This window comes from Vulpes vulpes, chromosome 2 (assembly GCF_048418805.1).
Source record: "Vulpes vulpes isolate BD-2025 chromosome 2, VulVul3, whole genome shotgun sequence".
In the NCBI taxonomy this organism is placed as follows: domain Eukaryota; kingdom Metazoa; phylum Chordata; class Mammalia; order Carnivora; family Canidae; genus Vulpes; species Vulpes vulpes.
The window spans coordinates 92313938-92335141 of record NC_132781.1 but is presented as its reverse complement, the minus strand read 5'-3'; the positions used below and the strand labels follow the sequence as shown (position 1 = coordinate 92335141).

Sequence of the window (21204 nt, the reverse complement as noted above, 5' to 3'; positions counted from 1 at the left end):
ATATGGTAAATATTGGTAGAAGATAAACAACAGCTCTCAGTTTTCATGACTGTAGAGACAGAGGTCTTGAGACCAAAAGGGATGAAAAGGACTGCTCTGAAAGAATGTACTAAACAAATAAAGAGGCACCCATCTGCTCTCCTTCAATTCAAAATGTCTTTTAACCATGTTTTTCTCCTCTTAAAGTATATATCCCTTTCTGCACTCTCCCTTAAAATACAGAATCCTACTACTTCTTCCCCAAGTGAAAAGATGGAAAAGAAATAGTTAATCCTAGAAATTAACTGATGAATTGTTAATAAGGAATGGTTCACTGAATAACATCTACAACATCAAGGAAAGGCATTTACTATAACAAAGAAATTCATGGGGTCCTAAGAGTTTTCTGATAAATTTATATATTTAAAAAAATTAAGTAGAATATCTTCAGGCAAAGACTAGTTACAGAAAGTAGATCTTGAGAGCCTCAATTTGAAAAGCTCCAAAAAATGCAGAAGATATTTAAGGGATAGCAAGTAGTGCTGGAATATAAATGCAAAGTCATCTGTGATTGAATTTAAAGAACTGCCCAGCAAATCAAAATTGGTAGATATGTAGAAGGGAAGATATCAATTAAGTCTTTAAATGTGAATAATTTTTTTTTCTAAATGAAGCAATTCGGAGGCGTCTTAAAAATCACAAATATGCATAACTAATCTAAAACAAGCTACATGTGATCTGTAAGTCTTATTATGATTTATATTAGGAAGGAAGAGGCATTCAAAAAAGTTTTTCCTAAATAGTTTATCATAGGCTAGGTTCTGTGTTAAATCACAATAAATGTTCATCACAGGACTTAGGGAACTACATGTGAGTATCTTAATCTAATACTGAAAAAATAAGGTTAACTTCTACTAGACCATCAACGTTTGATACATATAAATCATTCATACAACCAAATGCCTATGTAGATAACTAGATAATATTGTTACTGATTTTCAAAGTTGGATTTAAAGTCTGAAAACTTCAAAGAGAAAAAAGAACTATTTTTTTAAAAAAGTTATTCCATAACTTCTTAAACAAACCTAGGTTAAAATAATGTCTTGTAATGTCTTGACCTACGTTATTCATCTGTTATTTTATTCTTTCATTATGAAAATATTAGATAAAAACTAATTTTATGTTTTAAAATTTTTACTCAAAAACTTCCATTAGAAGTGATTTAAAGACAAAGTGAGTTTACAGTAACCTGCAGAAAGATTCAAAAGCTAACATCTCAGATAAGATTAAATTTGTAGTTTATAAATAATTTATGTGTTATGCTCACAGCACTGGGTGCATTATAATGAAAAAGACCATTACTCGGAGATTATATACCTATACTTGGAATTTATAGAAAGGGAAATCCTGATTCTGAAAACACGTAACACTTAATCCATTCAGGTAACAGTCTTCAGCTTCCACCCATAAAATGAAATCCCCTGACGCCGTTTATGATTTGGGTCCATCAAGCTTACACGTCCATTATTTATTTTTTCTGATTTCACTACATTTAGCCCATGTCTTAGAAATCAAAACAAGCAGAATTAGTTTTCTCTGAATTATGATTTTTTTAAAGCCAAAACAATGTCCAAGTGGCCTGCCACTGTAACTATCAGCAAAGAAATACCAAATTGAAATTGTAATGATAAATGGCACTTTAGTGTTTGTTACTTTGCAAATTAATGAGGCCACTTTCCACAAAATTAGATTCATTCTAAAATCCTGAATATATACTTTATTGGAAATAACTCATTACAAGTAGTTTGATGACAACAACTATTAAGGTTTACTAAGCTGCTGTCTCAGCCTCAACACCACCCCCTTCTCTACTGTGATGCTACTAGGACTGGGATACTGCAAATAACGCTGTTTAGTCAGCTAGCTTCCTGTTAGATTCTGCCCATAGGAGGCACTGGAGTTCACACTGAGAGGCAGGACAAGGAGACACCTAGCAGCCACAGCTCCAGTTTCCAGTTCTCTGTTATCTGACCCAAGCCAGAACCAGCTTCATCACACCGCTTGCAGGTACTGTATCACCAGTTCTGCAGGGCCCCTCCTTTAAGCCATTAGGTTCTAATAACTACATCCTCTTCCTACCATACTTCAGCTCTCAGGGTAAATACTATATACTGTATGTGTGTTACCTCAGTGTTCCTTTTTGGTTTCTCCACTCCTCAATAACAGGCAGTATGTGCTTAACCAATCCTGTATGCAAAATTTTCTGTGTTGTCAAATTTTTTGTGCTAAAATAACTAACATACATGTTTTGTTTTCCTACCTAGACTCTGTTGCAGTATTTAAAACTATTCTAAATTTATCTTCATGAAAATGCTATCATTTATGTTTTGAATTTCTTTGGAAATGTATTACCCACACTGTTTCAAGAGGGATAAGAAATAATCAGTCTCAAAGACCTTTCAAAGCTGATTAAGGTAGGATGATCACCCAAATATCCAAGGCAAAATCTGTTGGATTCAACCTACACTTCTATAGCCTTCTAGTTGTTCTTTCCTTTCTGTTATTTTCCACGCTACCATCTGATAGAATTTTTTAAATTCCAAGTACAAGGTTACTTCACCATTTATATTCTTCAATAGTTCTCCACTGCCTTTATTTAAAATTCATATTTCTTGGTAATATACAATTTTTTATGATCTAGCTCCCACTTATCTCTGTAATCTGAGCTCTTGCCATACTTTCACACTTTCAAAATACATGCAGTTCTCCAAATATGCTATGCCATTTCACACTTCTATGTCTTTAGAGATGCTGTTCCCTTTGTATACAACAAAATTCCAGACCTCTTCAACTGGCTGTTATATTCAATCTGCTGGGGAGTGATACTTGTACCCATACCTTCTTCTCATCCAAACTGAGTGTTCCCCTTTTGAGTGCTCCCAAACCAACTTTAACATGCACTGTTTTAATTTTCACCACAGGTCCAAAAGTTCTGCAGCGGTTTAGCGCTTGCCTTTGGCCCAGGGCGCGATCCTGGAGACCCGGGATCGAATCCCACATCAGGCTCCCGGTGCATGGAGCCTGCCTCTCCCTCTGCCTATGTCTCTGCCCCCCCCCCCTCTCTGTGTGTGACCATCATAAATAATAAAAAAAAAAAAAAAAATTAAAAAAAAAAAAAAAAAAAGATGGGCCACATTTTCTTACTACTATCTACAACCTAGCATATGCTGGGCAAATCGAAACGTTATTTTATTAAATGTTTGTTGAATTAATGCATGAAAAATTTTCATTTGAACCCTGACTTGAAAAATAAAAAATTCCAAGCTGAGTTACTTTAGTTTAGAAATATATTAAAATTCTTTTCATTCCCTTGAGGACAGAAATCTTTATATCACTAGTGTTTAGTCAGGTGTGTAATACACAAATGTTCTGAATAGTTGTTGAAAGTTTATATTGTAGTTAGAGAATGAGAACAAGCTCAAGGTAAACCACTTTAACTCAGAAGTTTCATAATCTACAGTTCTTTACATCTCAAGTATTGCAATGGCAAACCTTGCTTTATATAGGAAGTGATGAAATAATACAAATGGTATCTCCTGACTATTCTCAGTTCTAATACGATTAGCTCATTACCTCAAATATATTTTTAAAAATGTCAATCTTGATTAAAATAGAAAAAAAAAGACATTAGATTTAACATACTTGGTGGAGGAGTTTTTTGGTTTTTTTTTTTTTTTTTTGAAGAGGGGAGGGTAATAAATTAAACATACACACATACACATGAAATGCCCCCTCAAAACAAAATTGGGCATGTTTATATACTTACTGTATCTGAAGTTTTGCTTGGATTATTGCTTGGATTAGAAGAATGTGAATTTGAACTATGAAGAGCACTGTGGTTGTGTGAATTTTCTTGTGGAGAGTAACTGGTCCCTTAAAAGAAATAAAGACCAAAGTGAATTATAAGTTGTATTTCATGTTTCATTTCAACTGGTTTCTATCCCTAAATCATCATTTTACTTAAGCATCTTGTATGTGCGTGTGTATACAAACACGTATATGTACACACACACACACGCACACACAATTTCTTACATATCAAGTATTTGTGAGCCTACTAAATATGTGGCTTAAAGAGCATATAGCTTACATGGCTGATAGCCTATGGAAAAATGTTTTGTATAATTAGATGAGCAAAATCTCATCAATATCATTTCTAACGACTTTTTCTTTAAATAAGAGTTTTATTAAAGATAGAAACACAACATAAAGAAAAAAGGCACAAAAATTCACTGATATAGAAAAAGAACTAAAGTCATAAATATTCAATATGACTTTGCAATTATTTTTCAATTTCTTCAACAGCCTCTGCAACTTGATTTTTAAAGTTTTGCCAATTTTTCAACTAAAACAATATTGAGAGTTAAGTCTTCCAGAACGTACTACTCTCTTTCAAGACAATGAAGACAGTATCAAGCAACTCTAAGAATTGCTTAAAAGTACTTCAAGAATTTTATGAATAATCCATACATTTCAAAGACCATCAGGGTGACAGTGTTTATTGTCTTAAGAAAAACCAAAGTGTAAAAATACAGACCTTCAAAACACTGATTAAGGATACAAAAATGTTCACAACAGATGTCTGATTGTTATGTTAGTATTTCAATTTCATTCATTTTTATTTTTCATCAAAAAGGTACCATAATTCAATGTAAAAAAAAAAAAAACTACACTGGTAATGGTATGAAGGCTACACCGCAATGAACAAAAAGTGGGGGAGAGTCACAGAAATGGTTGAATGGTCTAGCAATCAGTTACGGGTTCAAACTACAGCAGTTATGAGCAGAAATGATTAAGAATTAACTATTTCAGTCAGCAAGGGAAGCTAAGTAGGTAAGAAAAGTGAACTGAGACAGAAGATAACTATGATGTTTCAGACATCCAAGTGGAAACGGTCAGCAGATCTACGTAGCACTAGGAATTAATAAGAAGTTGATCTTGAAGTCTCCTACACTAGAAGTGAAAGGGAGGGACTCTAACTTTGCCTTATACAATATCAACAAGCACTATGAGTTTGGAATGAAGAGTATGGCACAAAAACAGGCAATGGCCAACATCTAACCTTGGATAAGGGCCAGTTTGTAAGGGAACCTAGAAGCAGATTCAAAGACCTAAAAAAAGCTAGCGATGTGACAAAAGACAGCAAAGGATTACTGAAAAACATGGCACAGTGTAGGTATAAACAGAGGCAATTTCTCAACAAGGCTACTGCTTGATGACTTCTTTATCTACTTGTTTTAATCTTGCTGTATGACATGTGTTTATATAAAACACCCTAAACTTTAATACAGCAGGCAAAATATTCTTCAGTAAACATTGTAAGGATAAACACAATCAAAAAGAAATCAGTCAAGATAAACTCAGTGGGCAGAAAAGTTAACACAGTAGGCCTAAGACTGCTATCCTTGGAAAAGCCTGCCTGCCTGTTTGCACAGTTGGTTTTTGGCTGACAAGTGGGAAGCTAGATTTCTGGAGAGTTCCCACAAGAGCTAACAGTTGCTCACTGTGCCTAAGCTGTTTGTGCATACAATATGGGTTATGCTTAACATGCTTTCCTATTGGAAATCCAGATTTTTGGTACATGGTAGGTAGAGGTAACCATTTAACAAGCCAAATCCAATAAAAATCTTGGGTACTAAATCGCCAATAAGCCTCCTTTATAAGTCAACCTTTCACAAATATTGTCACAATTCATTCTTGAAGAAATCAAGTATGTCTTGCATGACTCTACCAGGAGAAGACTCCTGGAAGCCTGCACCTGATTTCCTACAGGCTTTGCTCTGCATAGCTTTTCCCTTAGTTGACTCTGCTTTGTATCTTTTCACAGTAATAAGTCAAAGCCATGATAATGACTAAAGATTGGGTCCTGTGACCCTCTTGGGGAAGGGGGAGAAATCACAAAACTCCAAAACACTCATACAAAGAAAAATTCTCACAAGTTTTTAAGAAAATCTTAAACATGGGGCACCTAGGTGACTGTGTTTGAGCATCTGCCTGTGGCTCAGGTCATGATCCCAGAGTCCTGGGATCAAGAAGCAAAGGCTTCTCCCTCTAACTATGTTTCTCTGCCTCTTGTGTCCTTCATTAATAAATAAATGCTGAAAAGAAAAGAGAGAAAAGGAAATCTTAAACTGAGGCCAAAATTTGCACTTTTCAGATGTAACTCTTTTTTTTTTTTAAATCAGGTTTACAGGACAATACAGATAAGAAACAATAATATATACAAAGAATGTCATATTTATGCATCCTTAGTAGAGCTGAGATTCCCATAGAAACTTCAATATGTTGGCAATCATGAAGGCAAGGCCAATTTTATAGACTAAAGTGAATCCTAGAATAATCCATTAAGCCTGGGTTAGATGCCCTGACATTTATTTGCATATATTCTTTTTAAGATTTTATTTATTTATGTGACACAGAGAGAGAGAGAGAGAGAGAGAGAATGCACAAGCAGGGGGAGCAGCAGAGGGAGACGGAGAAAGCAGACTCTCCACTGAGCAGGGGAGTTCCACGTGGGTCTCGATCCCAGGATTCAGGACCTCAGCCAAAGGCAGATGCATAACTGACTGACCCACCCAGGCAGCCCTGCATATATTAAGCAAGATGATCTATGCTTAAATCTATAAAATTGACAAGCATCCAATTAGTTAAGCTCTTACCTCTAAATAAACAGTGCATCGTCCATCAGTCTGACAGGTGGGATCAGACAGCTTTTGGCCTAGCCTATGTTTTTTTTTTTAGAGGGCTTAACAATGAAAAAACACAAGTATCAAGACACACTAGCCTAAGACTTTAGAGACAAGAGAAAACTGAATCAGCTGTTAAGAGGGAAGACATTTTCAGAGACAGGAGCTTTCTGACTAGGGATTAGAGTCTACATCCTGTGAAAGATTTTTCTAGACCATAGACCACTTAGCAAAAAAGAAGTGAGAAGCAAGATTAAGATATAGATATTTTAGTAAGGGGCTAAGAATAAACTGACATTCATAAATAGGATCCAAAACTAAGTAAAAGAGGTTTTATAGAAAGCATGGTATGGTATATCAGGCAATAAATCTTTAGATTCCAGCCAGAAGGATGTGCTTAAGAAGTGAATGCAGCACCGATTTGCCCCTACATAACAGGAGCATACTGTTATGTCTAACTCTCCTTAAAAACTGCAATTTATATTATCTTCCAATGTATTTGGGGGGGGGGGGTAATTTCACTTGAGCCTTTTAATTTCTCCACATGGTTCTTTCCAAACTGAAGTAATACACAAGTAGAAAAGCAAAGTGATTATAAACACCCTACCCAGCATCAGAGCAAGGATGATGGTGGTTATGATTTTCCAAAACTGCATTTTCCATACCTATATACAAAGTGCTACAACACAAAAATTTCTTTAAAATCTTTTATCTTGGGACGCCTGGGTGGCTCAGCAGTTGAGTGTCTCTGCCTTCAGCTCAGACCCCCCTGGATCCTGGGATCTAGTTCCACATTGGGTTCCCTGCAGGGAGCCTGCTTCTCCCTCTGCCTGTGTCTCTGCCTCTCTCATGAATAAACAAAATTTAAAAAAAAAAATAACTTTTATCTTAAAAATCCACATGAAATTTTGTTATCCTGCCCTACAATGAAGTTTGTATGTTTTAGGATAAGGTTTTTTTTTTTTTTTTTTTTTTTTTTTTTTTTTAGTAGTATGGTGCATGTAAGCCTAAGATTGAGAGAAAAAAAAAAAAAACATGTGATTTGTGTTGGCAATATATCCAAAGAACAGAGCCATGCATAAAACTTGGAAGTCAGAATTTTAGTATTAAATTGGTGATTATTCAAGTGCACAAAGGAAGATAATATATATACTAGTAAAAGATAGTCTCATAGATGCTATTTGGCTCAAGAGAGTAATGGAAGCAAAAGCTGTTTATGTGGTCTGGTGCCCTTTATGCTCTCTACATATTACCAAAAAGGGGGCTCAGTACTTAAAAAAAAAAAAATCTCTTTGAGGAAAGGTATTTATGGATAAGTGGGAGAAAAAATGATTTTAAATGATACTTTAAGAAATTAAAGTTAGCATTAATGAAGCAAGTCTTATAAAATTTCAAAGAAATGGATGATACTATTGAGATTTTGAGTTTGGAGGCAGGGTTATAATACATTTATGCCTGAGCAAAGTTCTTTCATCCAGTGCTTAATCAAAGGCAAATATGAAATGGAGGTGTATTAACTTGATTGGATGCTAATAATGTCAGACTAGAATCCAAAGATCAGCAAATTACAACATGCTTGGTGCATGTTTGCATTATTAAAGTTTTATCAGAACACAGCGACAGTCAAGCATTTAAGTATTACCTATGGCTATTTTTTTTAAAAGATTTTATTTATTTATTAATGAGAAACACAAAGAGAGAGGCAGAGACACAGATAGAGAGAGAAGCAGGCTCCTTAAGGGGAGCCTGATGTGGGACTTGATCCTGAGGCTCTGGGACCACGTGAAGGCAGACACTCAACAGTCCCTACTTTTTTCTCTTTTAATTGTGACAATGATTGTGGGACCTACAGGACTAAGAAAAATTGTGCCAACTCCTAGATTAAACATTAATTTAAGATAAATAATATAACATACTGCAAGATACTGACCTTTTTCCCTGACAGAATCTTCAATATTTAAAAGGCAGGATAATCCCTACTTGGCATCCTCTGTAACTTCAGAAGCTAAATCTTAAGGGTGAGAAGGCTAGAACCTCCAGGCTGAGAAAGATGGAGCCCTAGGAGAGTACTCTGGGAAATGGGTCAAAATATGTAGCAATATGTACCTGTCTCAGCTAGAAATTAAGCAATTACATTGTACTTCCATTTAGAAAAGGAACTTGGATACTAGAGGAAAAACAGAAGGCATATATATATATATAATTTTTTTAAATATTTTTTTTCTTTATTTATTTATGATAGTTACACACAGAGAGAGAGAGGCAGAGACACAGGCAGAGGGAGAAGCAGGCTCCATGCAAGGAGCCTGACGTGGGACTCAATCCAGGGTCTCCAGGATCAGGCCCTGGGCCAAAGGCAGCGCTAAACCGCAGAGCCACCAGGGCTGCCCCAGGAACATATATTTCTATATGAGCAAACAAGGCTCGGAAATGCAACCAGCTTTTCAAAAAGTGAATCAATAGTTTTCATTCTATTTAGAAGTAAATACTATGGCATTTTTGTGTTATTCAGAACATGACAATCACTAGACTTCACTATCACATCCTCAGAGTTGGAGATTAAGTCTTAATGCCATCTACAAATAACTGGAAAGAATGTGTAAGGTATACCTAGAATACTAAGTGAAAGATTTCAAGGACATCTGTCACCCTAAACTGCTATTCAAACTAATAAAAACAGGTAGTAGTTAAGACTGAATAAAGTTCAGCAGTGGATCTCAAATTCCAGTATATTAAAATATAGATTTCAAGGTTGCATCTCACAGAGATTTTGATTCGCAGTATACGGGATGGGACCCCCAAGGTGTAAATTTTTAATAAGATGGTTTTGATATGGTTAGTATGTGGGCCACACTTTATTTTAAATGCTCTACTGTCTTCTGCAGTCTTTGGTCTTCCACTCATTAGTTCGAAACAAGAGAACACAAACAGTTAAAAATAAGGAGATTTTAGAAAGAAAAACCACATCTATAATGAGTATTTTTACTATAACATGTTTTCCTGACAAACCTTAAATTCTGCAAAATCACACTAAAACCAAGTCTTATGGAAAAAACAGAGTAGGAGAAAATCACTCCAAACTATGCAACTTTATTATAACCAGAGCTTTAACAAAAACTTGAACAGCACAGGCAAGCAGCTCAGCATGGTTATAAATTGTTTCAGGAGATACTAAAAACGCAAAAAAATAAAAAAAATAAATAAATAAAAAAAACAAAAAAACACATTAGGGTAGAAATGAGGCTTGCTGAGGCTAAGAACACAAAAGTGAAGTTCTGAGCATTGTGGCTATCGTTAAAATGGACAGATAAGAAAGTGTAACTTGCCACAGACAAAGCCATGCAAGGCTGGGAGAGCAGAACTGAATTTTCTTTAGAGATCTTGCCTGTGCAGCAGCTGGAGGAGAGCTTTTTCTTTTCTATTTGAAGGTTATAACCCTACTCCTGCTATTCTGATTCTCCTTGCCTAAAAAAAAAATTGCACATATGAACCAACACAGCTTCAGTTTATTGATGTCATTATCCAACTTACTAATTGTACATGAGCTAAATGGTGGTGGAAAAGCAAAATGTAGCTAACTAGACTATGTCTCCTGGTGAAAGTGGAAAGGAATTAAGATAATGTGTCAACAATAGACTTTCATTTGACAGTGCCCTATAGTTGAATTACTCCCTCTAGGGTTGGTGTTATTCAAGTGATAGCCATTAGGCCACTACTAAGTACCTGAAATGTGGCTAATCTAAATTGAAATTTGCTGCATATGTAAAACACACACTGGATTCAAAGACTTAATACAAAAATAATGTAAAATAACAGCATATTAAAATTTTAAATGGATTACATGATGCACTATTTTCAACATATTAGATTAAATGGTATATATAATTAAAGTTAACTCCAGACACTGGCTAGTAGAAAATTTTAAACTGCATACATAGCTCACTGGATAGCACTGCTCCAGATGAAGTTGCCCACTGTCACCTTCACCTAATTAGCTGAGCCTAGAACCTAATTCTGCTTAACACAATATGCTACATTTTTTAGGACTGTAACGGCTGTGAAAATTGTACTGTAGAGTACTTAGTTTTGTTTCAAACTTTTACCAAGATGTTTATCACTTGGAAAAATTTCATCACCAACAATAATGCCATACAATACAGCTGCACTTTTATCTGTCATGAACAAATAGTAACAAGGAGATTGCTTTGTTAACAGACTAAGGACCAAAAATTAATAAACTAACAGAGATAAATCAAAGATGTAGCTTTCACTGAAAAAACTACTGCTGGGGCACCGTGGGTGGCTCCATCCCTTAAGTGTCTGTGATTTTTCAGCTCAGGTCATGATCTCAAGCCCCACCATTTGGCTCAGTTCTCAGCAAGGCGTGTGCTAGACATTCTCTCCCTCTGCCCTCCTACCTGGGGCTCACATAAATGCATTCTTTCTCTCTTAAATAAATAAATCTATAAAAAAAAGAAAAAGAAAAAAAAAACAGCACTATCCTTTACCCTTCATCCCAAATGAATATGCACATATCTTTTTTGCACAGTGATACAAACTACTTTGTACAAAGTATGTATTACATACTTCCTTTGGGACAACCCACATCTTTCCTACTCTGGTATGTGTAGGTAACATTTATGTTTATCTACAAACTAGAAATTAAATTTATGAAATACTTTAAGGGAAAGTACACATGCAAAAGAATAAAGCTAAGTTGGACTCTTCACACTATACACAAAAACTAATACAAAAACGAATCACAGAGCTGAAACCCTAAGGCTCTTATAAGAAAATACAGGCTTATTTCATCACCAAATTTCAAGTGAAAAAAAATATATAAATTAGACTTCGTTGAAATTTAAGCTTTTCTTGCTTCTAAGGACATTATCAAGAAAGTGAGAAGTCAATCCAGAGCATAAAACAGATTCGCAAATCCTATTCAAAGGACTTTTATCTAGTTCTATTAGAAGGAACTCTTACAACTCAATAAAAGTAAACAGTACACTTTAAAAATGACTGAAAGGTAACAAACATCTTTTCAAAGACGACATACAAATGACCAAAAAGCACATGAAAAGATGCTCATTAATATTAGCCATTAGGGATTTGACAATCAAACCTACAATGATACTACTCACAGCCATTTAGGTAGTTATAGTCAAAAGGACAGACTGTAACAAGTGTGGAGGATGTAGAGAGACCAAAACGCTCATACACACTGCTGTCGTGAATATAAAATATTCAGCTGCTTTGGGGAGATAGTCTGGCATTTCCTTAAAAGGTTAAACACATAGCCTTAAAAAGGTTAAAACACAGATTTACCATATGACCCAGTAATTCTACTTCTAGGTATATATCCAAGAGCAGTGAAAACATGTGCCCACACGTGTTCATGGTACATTACTCTTCATAGCCAAAGAATGGAAACAAGTCAAATGTCTGATTAACAAATATGTGTTATTCAAAAATAAAAACGAACAAGTACTGTCACAAGATATGACATGGATGAACCCTAAAAATATTATGCTGAGTCCAATAAACCAGTCACAAAAGACAACATATGGTAGGATTCCACTTAAAAACATCCTCCACAATAGGCCCATCTATAGAGATAGGAAAGAGATTGCCTAAGGCTGGGGGCAAAGTGAAAGCTATAGGGTTTCTTTTTGTGTGATTAAATTGTTCTAAAATTGATTGTGATGACAGCTGCACAACTGGGAATAATACATTAAAAACCACTGAATTGCAAACTTTAAATTGGTAAACTTTAGGAGAGGTGAAGTACACATCAACAAAACTGTTAAAAAAAAAAAAAGTGCCCTACATGTGACTTTGACTTGTCTAGCTTAGATTCCTATTTGATCATTTTTCAAACTCTAATCCTATGAGATGCTTTAAATAAAAAACTGTCACATGGTCATGTAAATCTGGAAAAAGTGGAGTATGATATTCTCTTATAGAAAATTTTAAAGGACCTAAGAATTACTGAAGTAAACAAACTTTAACCTGGAAAAAAAAATAAAGAGAATTAAGTACTGACACATGACAAACATATATGAATCATAAAAACACAATTTTAAGTCAAAGAGGCCAGTCACAAAGACCATATATAATCCATTTATATGAAACGTCCAATATACAGTCCATGCAGCATGAAGATGGAAGGAAAAAAAAGTCCAAAATAGAAAACTCTCATCAAGATACATAGATGAACAGTGGTTGGGGAGTGAGCAGGGAAAAGAAATAGGGAGTGACTACTAATAGGTATGGTGCTTTTGGTGGGAGTGGGGGTGGTACGTGACTATACCTCAAGTTTTAAAAATAGACATTTGAAATGACCAGTGAGATAACCACTCAATCCTGTAACCTGGGACTTCAGTCCAGATTTTGCCTCTGCCTAATAATAAAAATGAAGGAGGTCACTTAACTTTTTTTTTTTTTTTTACCCTCTAAAACAGATTTCCCCTCAACCACCTCCTACTATGTGCCATTACCATTTCAAATCACTATTTCCTTTAAGGTACAAATCATAATGTAAAATTATCCTGTTTGTCCATTTCATATTGTCCCTCTATTCTACTATGAGAGAAAAACTCCTGGAACAGAGGGACTTTGCCTGTTATGTCATGGCTATAATCCCTGTAATTACAACAGTGCTTGGGTCTGTCAGTAGACTAAAATAAAACGGGAAAAGTGCTTTTCCCAATATCATGAAGTATCAGAAGGAAAAAAAGCTGCATATTATAGCAGAGGTATCTCAAAGAAAACATGGAGTTTTCCCTTATAGGTAAGACATTTTTGATACTGCTCTTGAGTGTCTCTGTACACTGCACACAACATTATCTATCCAAAAATTCCCATCTGTCTGCTACTTAGTTAGTCTGCCTGTGTTGAGACAGTCAAGGTGGTTGCAGTTTTGTATATAGCTACTGGTCATCTACCATTGGACACTGTGTCTAGGTGTTCTCCAACTATGAAAGGGTTGTCTATTAAAGAGAAAGTAAACATTGGCACGCTGCCTAAGTCAATTTTATATACATTAAGTAGCAGATGCAAATGTTGCTTACTATAAGGTATTTTAAAAATTAAAACAGAAGCTCAATAATTAGGAGAGAAGAAGCTCAACAGATCCTATTGGCTGATAATGTTTAACCGATGTATCAATTTTATGGCAACATTCTTTGGACAAATATTACATCCCTTTTCACTCTCCCTTCAATCCTATGTGGCCATTTTCTCACCAGATTCCTTGTCCAATCATAACCCTAGCCAGATTTAGAGTATATAGGTTTATTTAGGAACGGTTTCAAACTTTCAAGTAAAAAGAAATTCCTATAATGTATCTGTTCCAGAAACAGATTCAGTCATAAAAGAAACAACTACAGGGGCACCTGTAGTGGCTTAGTTAATCATCTGCCTTTGGCTCAGGTCATAATTTCGGGGTCCTGGGATCAAGCCCCATGTTGGGCTCCCTGGTCATCAGGGAGTCTGCCTCTCCCTCTCCCCCTTGTGCTCTGTATCTCTCTCAAATGAAAAAAAAAAAAAAAAACCCAAAAAACAAAAAAACCCAAAACTATAAAGTCCTCACAAAGATAACAAGAACCACAGAGCAATACAGAATTAAGAGAATTTACAACTATATACATACCTCAGGCCAAGAACGCACAAAAGTTGAATACTGAGAGACTTGCACAAATACAAATCTTGAATGCTTATTTTTTAAAAAGATTGATTTATTTTAGAAAGAGCAGGCAAATGAGAAGGGGGAGGGGCAGAAGGAAAGAGAATCTAAAGCAGACTCCCCACTGAAATCTTGACCTCAAAATCAAGAGTTGGACACCTAACTCACTGAACCACCCAGGTATCCTTGAATGCTAATTTTGAAAAGCAGATAGTGAGAAACCATTTGATAAAATTTAAGCAGACTTTTGACAACAAATTACCATCTATAGGAATAAGTAGATGTTTCCTTATTATGAAAAAGATGAACTTCAAAAAGGGATGAGCTTTACACAGTGATCACTTATCATAAACTAATACCTTTTAATACCAAGAACATCCCCAATCAAGTATTTTTCCTTTTTAACCACTCTTTTGGAAATGCCATAACTTACCTTTCTAAAATAAAGACACTCAGAATCTAGAAAAACTTCAAGAAAAAGAACTCTAATCTCTTAGGCTTTTTTCTACATGTACTTTTAATATTCAAAAGTAGAATCATACTACTTTAATGCGTGGATTTTCCTACTTAAAATTCAGAGCCATTTTCCCTCATCAATAAAAGTGGTTCTACTACATCATCATTTTTAATGGCAACATTATACATCACATTGCATGCATATACCATAATATGTAATCAAAGAAATGGTTACATTTATCTAGGTGTTGGAATTTCCAACCCGTATAAAAATGGAGTCAGCAATATCTAACACGGCAAAGAACCATAAAAGAGTCATCTTAAGAGACTACTTCCAGGGGTGTATAGGTGGTTCAGCTGTTTGGGTGTCTGCCTTCAGCTCAGGTCCTGGGATCAAGCCCCTCATTGGGCTTCCTGCTCAGTCGGGAGCCTGCTTCTCCCTCTCCCACTTCCCCTGCTTGTGCTCACTCTCTACCAAATTAATAAAAAATTTTTTTTTAAAAAGAGACTACTTCCAAACTAATTTTAAAAGCCAGTGATACAAGGATTCATGTAGCACAAAAATATGGCAATAAAAATTACATTAAGAGCAGACTTCCAGAAAGATAACAGCATGAGCATGTTTCTGTATTTGCCCTCTGTAAAACCTATCCAAATTAGAGGGAAGAAAAGAAAATTTAATCAAACCCAACAATGGAATAGTTACAACCCAATAAACTGGTATTGACAAATGGTTTAAGGAGAAAATTAAAATTCATACACAGTACAGAAAAATTACTAAAGACCAACACCCAATTCCTCTAAAGTCTAACGTTACGATGCATACTTTAAAAACTATGGCAGGCAGAAGAGCTGGGAGAGAAAGGTCGCTTGGCCCATAGACTTTTGGCCCAATTGAGCAGAGAACTACTTGAAACGGGAGGGAGGGCCCCACCATTCTAAACCTTTGCCTAGAGTCCAAGAGAGTGAGCTCTGAGAGGAGAGTTCATCACATACAGAAAAAACAATGAATGAATTGCCCTTTCCCACATTATTATCACTCTCCTCTTAACAGACACTTCTCTTACCCTTTTCTCTGATCTTTAGGCAGATTATAAACAACTAACTTCTAAGGATACGTTAATGTAGTGTCCAGGAGAATAAGAAACAGAATCAGAGAACTGAATCACTCTGCATATATACATTCGCATATATCTATATATACAGATGTACAGATATTCAAATTTACTCAACACAAGAACATACATAGAAAACACCCTACACAGGGCCTGTACAGAGACGAAAGTGATGGTATATTAACGTTAATATAGTGAAGAAAATAATTTGAAAGAAGTATCAGGAAGCAGATAATTTTTAGACAAATTCTGTTCTATTTTAAACAGGAATTCTATGAAACAAAACAAGAGATAAAAGGATAAAATAAGGTGTGGGGGAATTGGAAGAAGTAAGAGGAAGAACTTAAAGATGAAATCATCAAAGAAACAAATACTACATTTGAAGTAATAAAAAAAAAAAAAAAAAGCTTCCTGAAATATAGGAAGATCTCAACCTGGAGATCGAAGGGGGTCACCATGTACCGGGAAAAATAAAGAACGAATAAAACTGAAACATTATCTTCATAGTCCGGTGAAGCTGTTGAATTAAAAAAAAAAAAAATTCTTAACGCATCTAGGCAGAAGAAGCATACCACTTATAAAACAAAAATGCTAGAATACAAAGTAGTAATGTCTTGTGCTAAGAGAAAAAAATGGATGGGATCCAGAAAATTTTTTTTCCAACTAGGATGCCATTTATATATAACAACAATAGGAGGACTTATCAAATATTTAAGAATTCAAAAAATCAAAGCACTTATAACTTGGGGATGGGGTTATTAACAAATAACAAAAATCGTAAGAAAAATCCAGCAAATCTGCAAATTGAAGCTATACTTCTAATACAGCAGTGTGCACTAAATGCACCTAAACTCACCTGGCTTAATATGTGGAATCAACAGCCACTTAGGATTACTGTTTATCTTGAGGATTTTTATGCCAAATGACTGACATTATACATCAAATATGAATTTCCTCAAAATATACTCTTTAAATTTTTCCTTTATTGTTATTTTAATTCATAAAAGCATTCTATAACAACCGTCCCTAAACACACACACAGTACTTATTTGACAAATACTGAACAGCAAATGCTCAAGATGGTAAAAAAAAGACGCTTACAGAATCAAAAGGAACTCATTCTTCCCTGGAGTTTTACTTAGTTTCCCAAACTTAACTATGTAGCAACAGAAACGGAGGTGCTTTTTAAAACTGTTAATATTTCTGGTCGCATATGACCCCTTTTAATAAGGAGTACTTTCAGATTTGTTTGTTTGAACTTCCTAGGTGATTGATAGATACTTGCCAAAGCTACAACATATACTGTAACTTCTTCAAGCCTCCTTATCTTCAAGGCAGATTAAATAACATCCAGTAAATTTTACCATTTACTGTATTTTATCCTATTGCCAAGTTTTTTGACAATTGTAGTTTGGTAGGTATTGGCACTCTGGTATGTCAGATTCTAGATTGTGTCACTAGATTTGAACACAACTTTAAAATCTCTTAAAAATACGGTAGCAGCAAAATATACTTCTGTGAAAACAGAACAGCTCAAGAGTTTGGTAAGTTAAAAATTAGCTTAAATATATTAAATGAATAGTATATTTGTCCCAATGAATATACTGACCAAATATGAAAATACAGGTTATCCAGAAAAATTGTATATATTATTTTCTGAGCAAAGGAGAAAGCAAATAGATACATTTACCATCACTCTACACTGGATATAAATATTGAAGCCTTAAGCTAGCATATGGTAATTCAGCCTCTCCTTAAAAAAAAAAATTCAGATACTTGTGAATGACTTACAGAAGAATGTGAAGAGGACCATCAATGAGAATTAAATTCTGGTTAATAGTAATGATTTATAGTAATATAGTTCAATGACTGATGACAGTAAGTAAACAGTTCCCTACTTATAATTGTCATTAAAAAGTTAAGCAGCTAACAAAGAAAAGCTGTTTCACACAAAAATGTGTATGTGAATGCACAGCTAGTTGGTTAAAAGCCCCAAACTGCAAATCACCCAAATGTCCTTCAACAGGTGAACAGTTCAACAAACTGAAGTGCATCATACCATAGACTACCCTGAGCAATGCAAGAGAAATCCATCATGGATACATACCCCCTTGGTTCTCTAGGGAATTACGCTGTGTGAAAAAAAACTCAACCTCAAAAAGTTACACAGTATGCTTCTATTTACATAACACTCTTGAAATAACAAAATTCTAATGATTGCAAGACGCTAGCTAGTTTGCTAGAGGTCAGGGAAGAATGGAAGGAGAGAGACGGTTGTGGCTATAAAAAGCAGCACAAGATATTAACTGTGATCAAACTGTGATGAGCTGTTCTGTATCTAGACTGTGGCAGTAGTTAATCTATTACTGTGTTAATCTCATGTTAATCTATTCATGTGATAAGACTGTATGAAACACAAACACACATACATCACATGCAAAATTGGTAAAAATCTGAATAGGGCCAGTGGATTGTGAAGGACAGAATGTCACCACAAAATATGCCACTTTGGCATGTACTAAAAGACCTATGTGTATGGCAAAGCAAAATTCTATTACAAACATCTGCTCTTCTTATGATGCTGTGAGTTGCCCTCCTTCCCCTACAAAGCTCCAGGCTCCATGCCATTCCTTAGCTCAGGATGTTGTCTCATATAACTCAACTGCCAGACTCGCCCAAGAGTCCAATGTGTGGGGCACTTGTACAAAATTAATTTGTTTTCCTCCTACTAATTGGTTTTATGTCAAAGAACTTTAGAAAGAAAGAAAAATTTTTCCACCCCTACTCTTGTAACTATGTCAAACTACTGGTTTTGATAATAATATACTTTAGTTATGCCATGTTATTTACATAAAGACAAACTGGATAAAAGGTACACTCTGTAGTATTTTTTGCTGGAAGGGCAATTTCATTATTGCTCCTCACTAGCCCCACTAAAGTTCCTCATCTCCATGAAGTATGCTTTCGGTTTAATCATCCTGCTCACTCATCTAACCTCCACATTCTCCATCTGTCACCTTCAAAATCAGTCGTTTTGCCATGCAGAGAAAACACCAGTATCAGCCAATCACACCAACAAACTCTACATCTACACTATTCCTTTCCCACTGCTCTTGTTCCTTGAGTTTTTTTTTCCCCCTACAATTCTAGGTTTGGTACCATTTCAGAAAGACTTTATTCAAATAATGTTTTACTGTAATGCTCCTTAAAAATAGAGTAATCTCAAAAAAAAAAAAAATAGAGTAATCTCTTTTGTTGCTATCATTAAATTGCCATAAATTTTTTTAAAAGTTAAGACAGTTCAGGTTAGGCTTACTGTGAAATTCCCAAATCTAACTGATTAGTGCTACCATTTTAAGAGTTAAATTCTATTCAATATTCTCAATAAAAGAAAAAACAGTGCCACATTTAACGTTCCCTTTTTCGTATTATTTTTAAACTCAAAATCTCATGTGTTCTAACCTCTAGAACACAATCACAAAGTTTGGCTCTAAGACAAAATAAGAAATATTAGGTATTACTAAACATTCCAAATATAGGAAAAGAGATTACTTGAAAAGAGTAATTCTGAAAGAATATAGTTCTTTGTGCCTAAATCAAACAGATTTTTACTCAAAACAGGAAGAATCATAAAACAGATAAAACAAAGTAAAATACTTCGATTACCTTGAACACATTAGGGATTGTTACAGACTTCAGGTACATTATTCCATTTAATCCTCAAGCAAATTTGCAGGGGGAGTAATAAAAGTAAGTATTTTAGGGGTGCCTGGATAGCTCAGTCAATTAAGCGTTTGACTCAGTTTTGGCTCAGGTCGTATTATCTCAGGGTGGTGAGACTGAGCCCTGCCTCCTTGGGCTCCAGGCAAGATTCTCTCCCTCTCCTCCTCCTGCCCCCTTGCGCACAAGCATGGCTCTAAAATAAATAAATCTTTTTTTTTTTAAGCCTATTTTACAGCTGAAAATTTATTTTTTAAAAAAATATTTTATTTATGAGAAACAGAGAAGCAGAGACATAGGCAGAGGGAGAAGCAGACTCCCTGCGGGGAGCCCGATGCAGGACTCTATCCCAGGACCCCAGGATCACTCTGTGAGCCAAAGGCAGCTGTTCAACCACTGAGCCAATCAGGTGCCCCAATTTTATTAATTTTTGTTACCTTTCTCATCTCCTAAAGTATTTTAAGTTATATTCAAATTCAGAAACTACTATTGACCATAACATTATTTTCTCATTAAATCACCATATATTTCAGCAACTATTATGTGTAAGAACAAGACACACCAGATCAAAAGCATAAGGTAAATATAAATAGTGAAATCATTCTATTTGAATCAGATTTTCAATTAATGTCACCACCCTCAAGGAGCTTGGGGGAAAGAACGCTGAAAATATCTATGAGGAAACAACTGAAATGTCTGCAACATATCGTGTATCACAATCAGTTCCTAGTTCTCTGTTCCCCTATCCTTTCATGCTAACCCTTCCCCAAACATGCCCATTCCAAAAAAAATAAAAAAATAAAAATAAAGATTCTCATATAAAAATCTAGAAGGGGAAGCCATATTTCACTCACCATCCCACCTGATGAAAAAATTTAGAAGTTCTGCAATCCTTGTTTACCCCTTAGGGTCAAACTCCATTAAAACACAAACATATCCAAACACCCTAACGTAAATTGTTTTTAAACTACTGTTTTAAAAACACCACTTAGGAGTATCTGGGTGGCTCAGTTGGCTAAGTGTCTGCCTCCAGCTCAGGTCATAATTTGAGTCCTGGGATCCAGCCTTGTGTAGGGCTTTCTGATGAGCAGGGAGTCGGCTTCCCCCTCTCACTCTCCCAAATAAACAAATAAAATTTCCAAAAAAGTTTTTATTTTTTTAAATTTTTTTTATTTTTTAAAAGATTTTATTTATTTATTAATGAGAATACACAGAGAGGAGAAAGAGAGGCAGAGACACAGGCAGAGGGAGAAGCAGGCTCCATGCAGGGAGCCTGACATGGGATTCGATCCCTGGTCTCCAGGATCAGGCCCTGGGCTACAGGCGGCGCTAAACCGCTGAGCCACCTGGGCTGCCCTCAAAAAAGCTTTTATTTTTTTTTTATTTTTTTTATTTTTTTTTTAAATGTTTATTTATTTATGATAGTCACAGAGAGATAGAGAGAGAGGCAGAGACACAGGCAGAGGGAGAAGCAGGCTCCATGCACCGGGAGCCTGACATGGGA

General features: G+C 35.4%; 1 protein-coding gene across 7 annotated transcripts in view; it reads right to left on the bottom strand.

Annotated features, from left to right (window-relative positions):
* Window positions 1-21204, bottom strand: part of WAC (WW domain containing adaptor with coiled-coil) — an 84650-nt gene that overhangs the window by 33214 nt on the left and 30232 nt on the right. For all 7 annotated transcript variants that reach the window (XM_026000862.2, XM_072749260.1, XM_072749262.1 and 4 more), the window contains exon 4: window positions 3806-3912. In XM_026000862.2, coding sequence (XP_025856647.1) covers window positions 3806-3912 — 107 coding nt within the window. The remainder of the gene's footprint in view (window positions 1-3805; window positions 3913-21204) is intronic.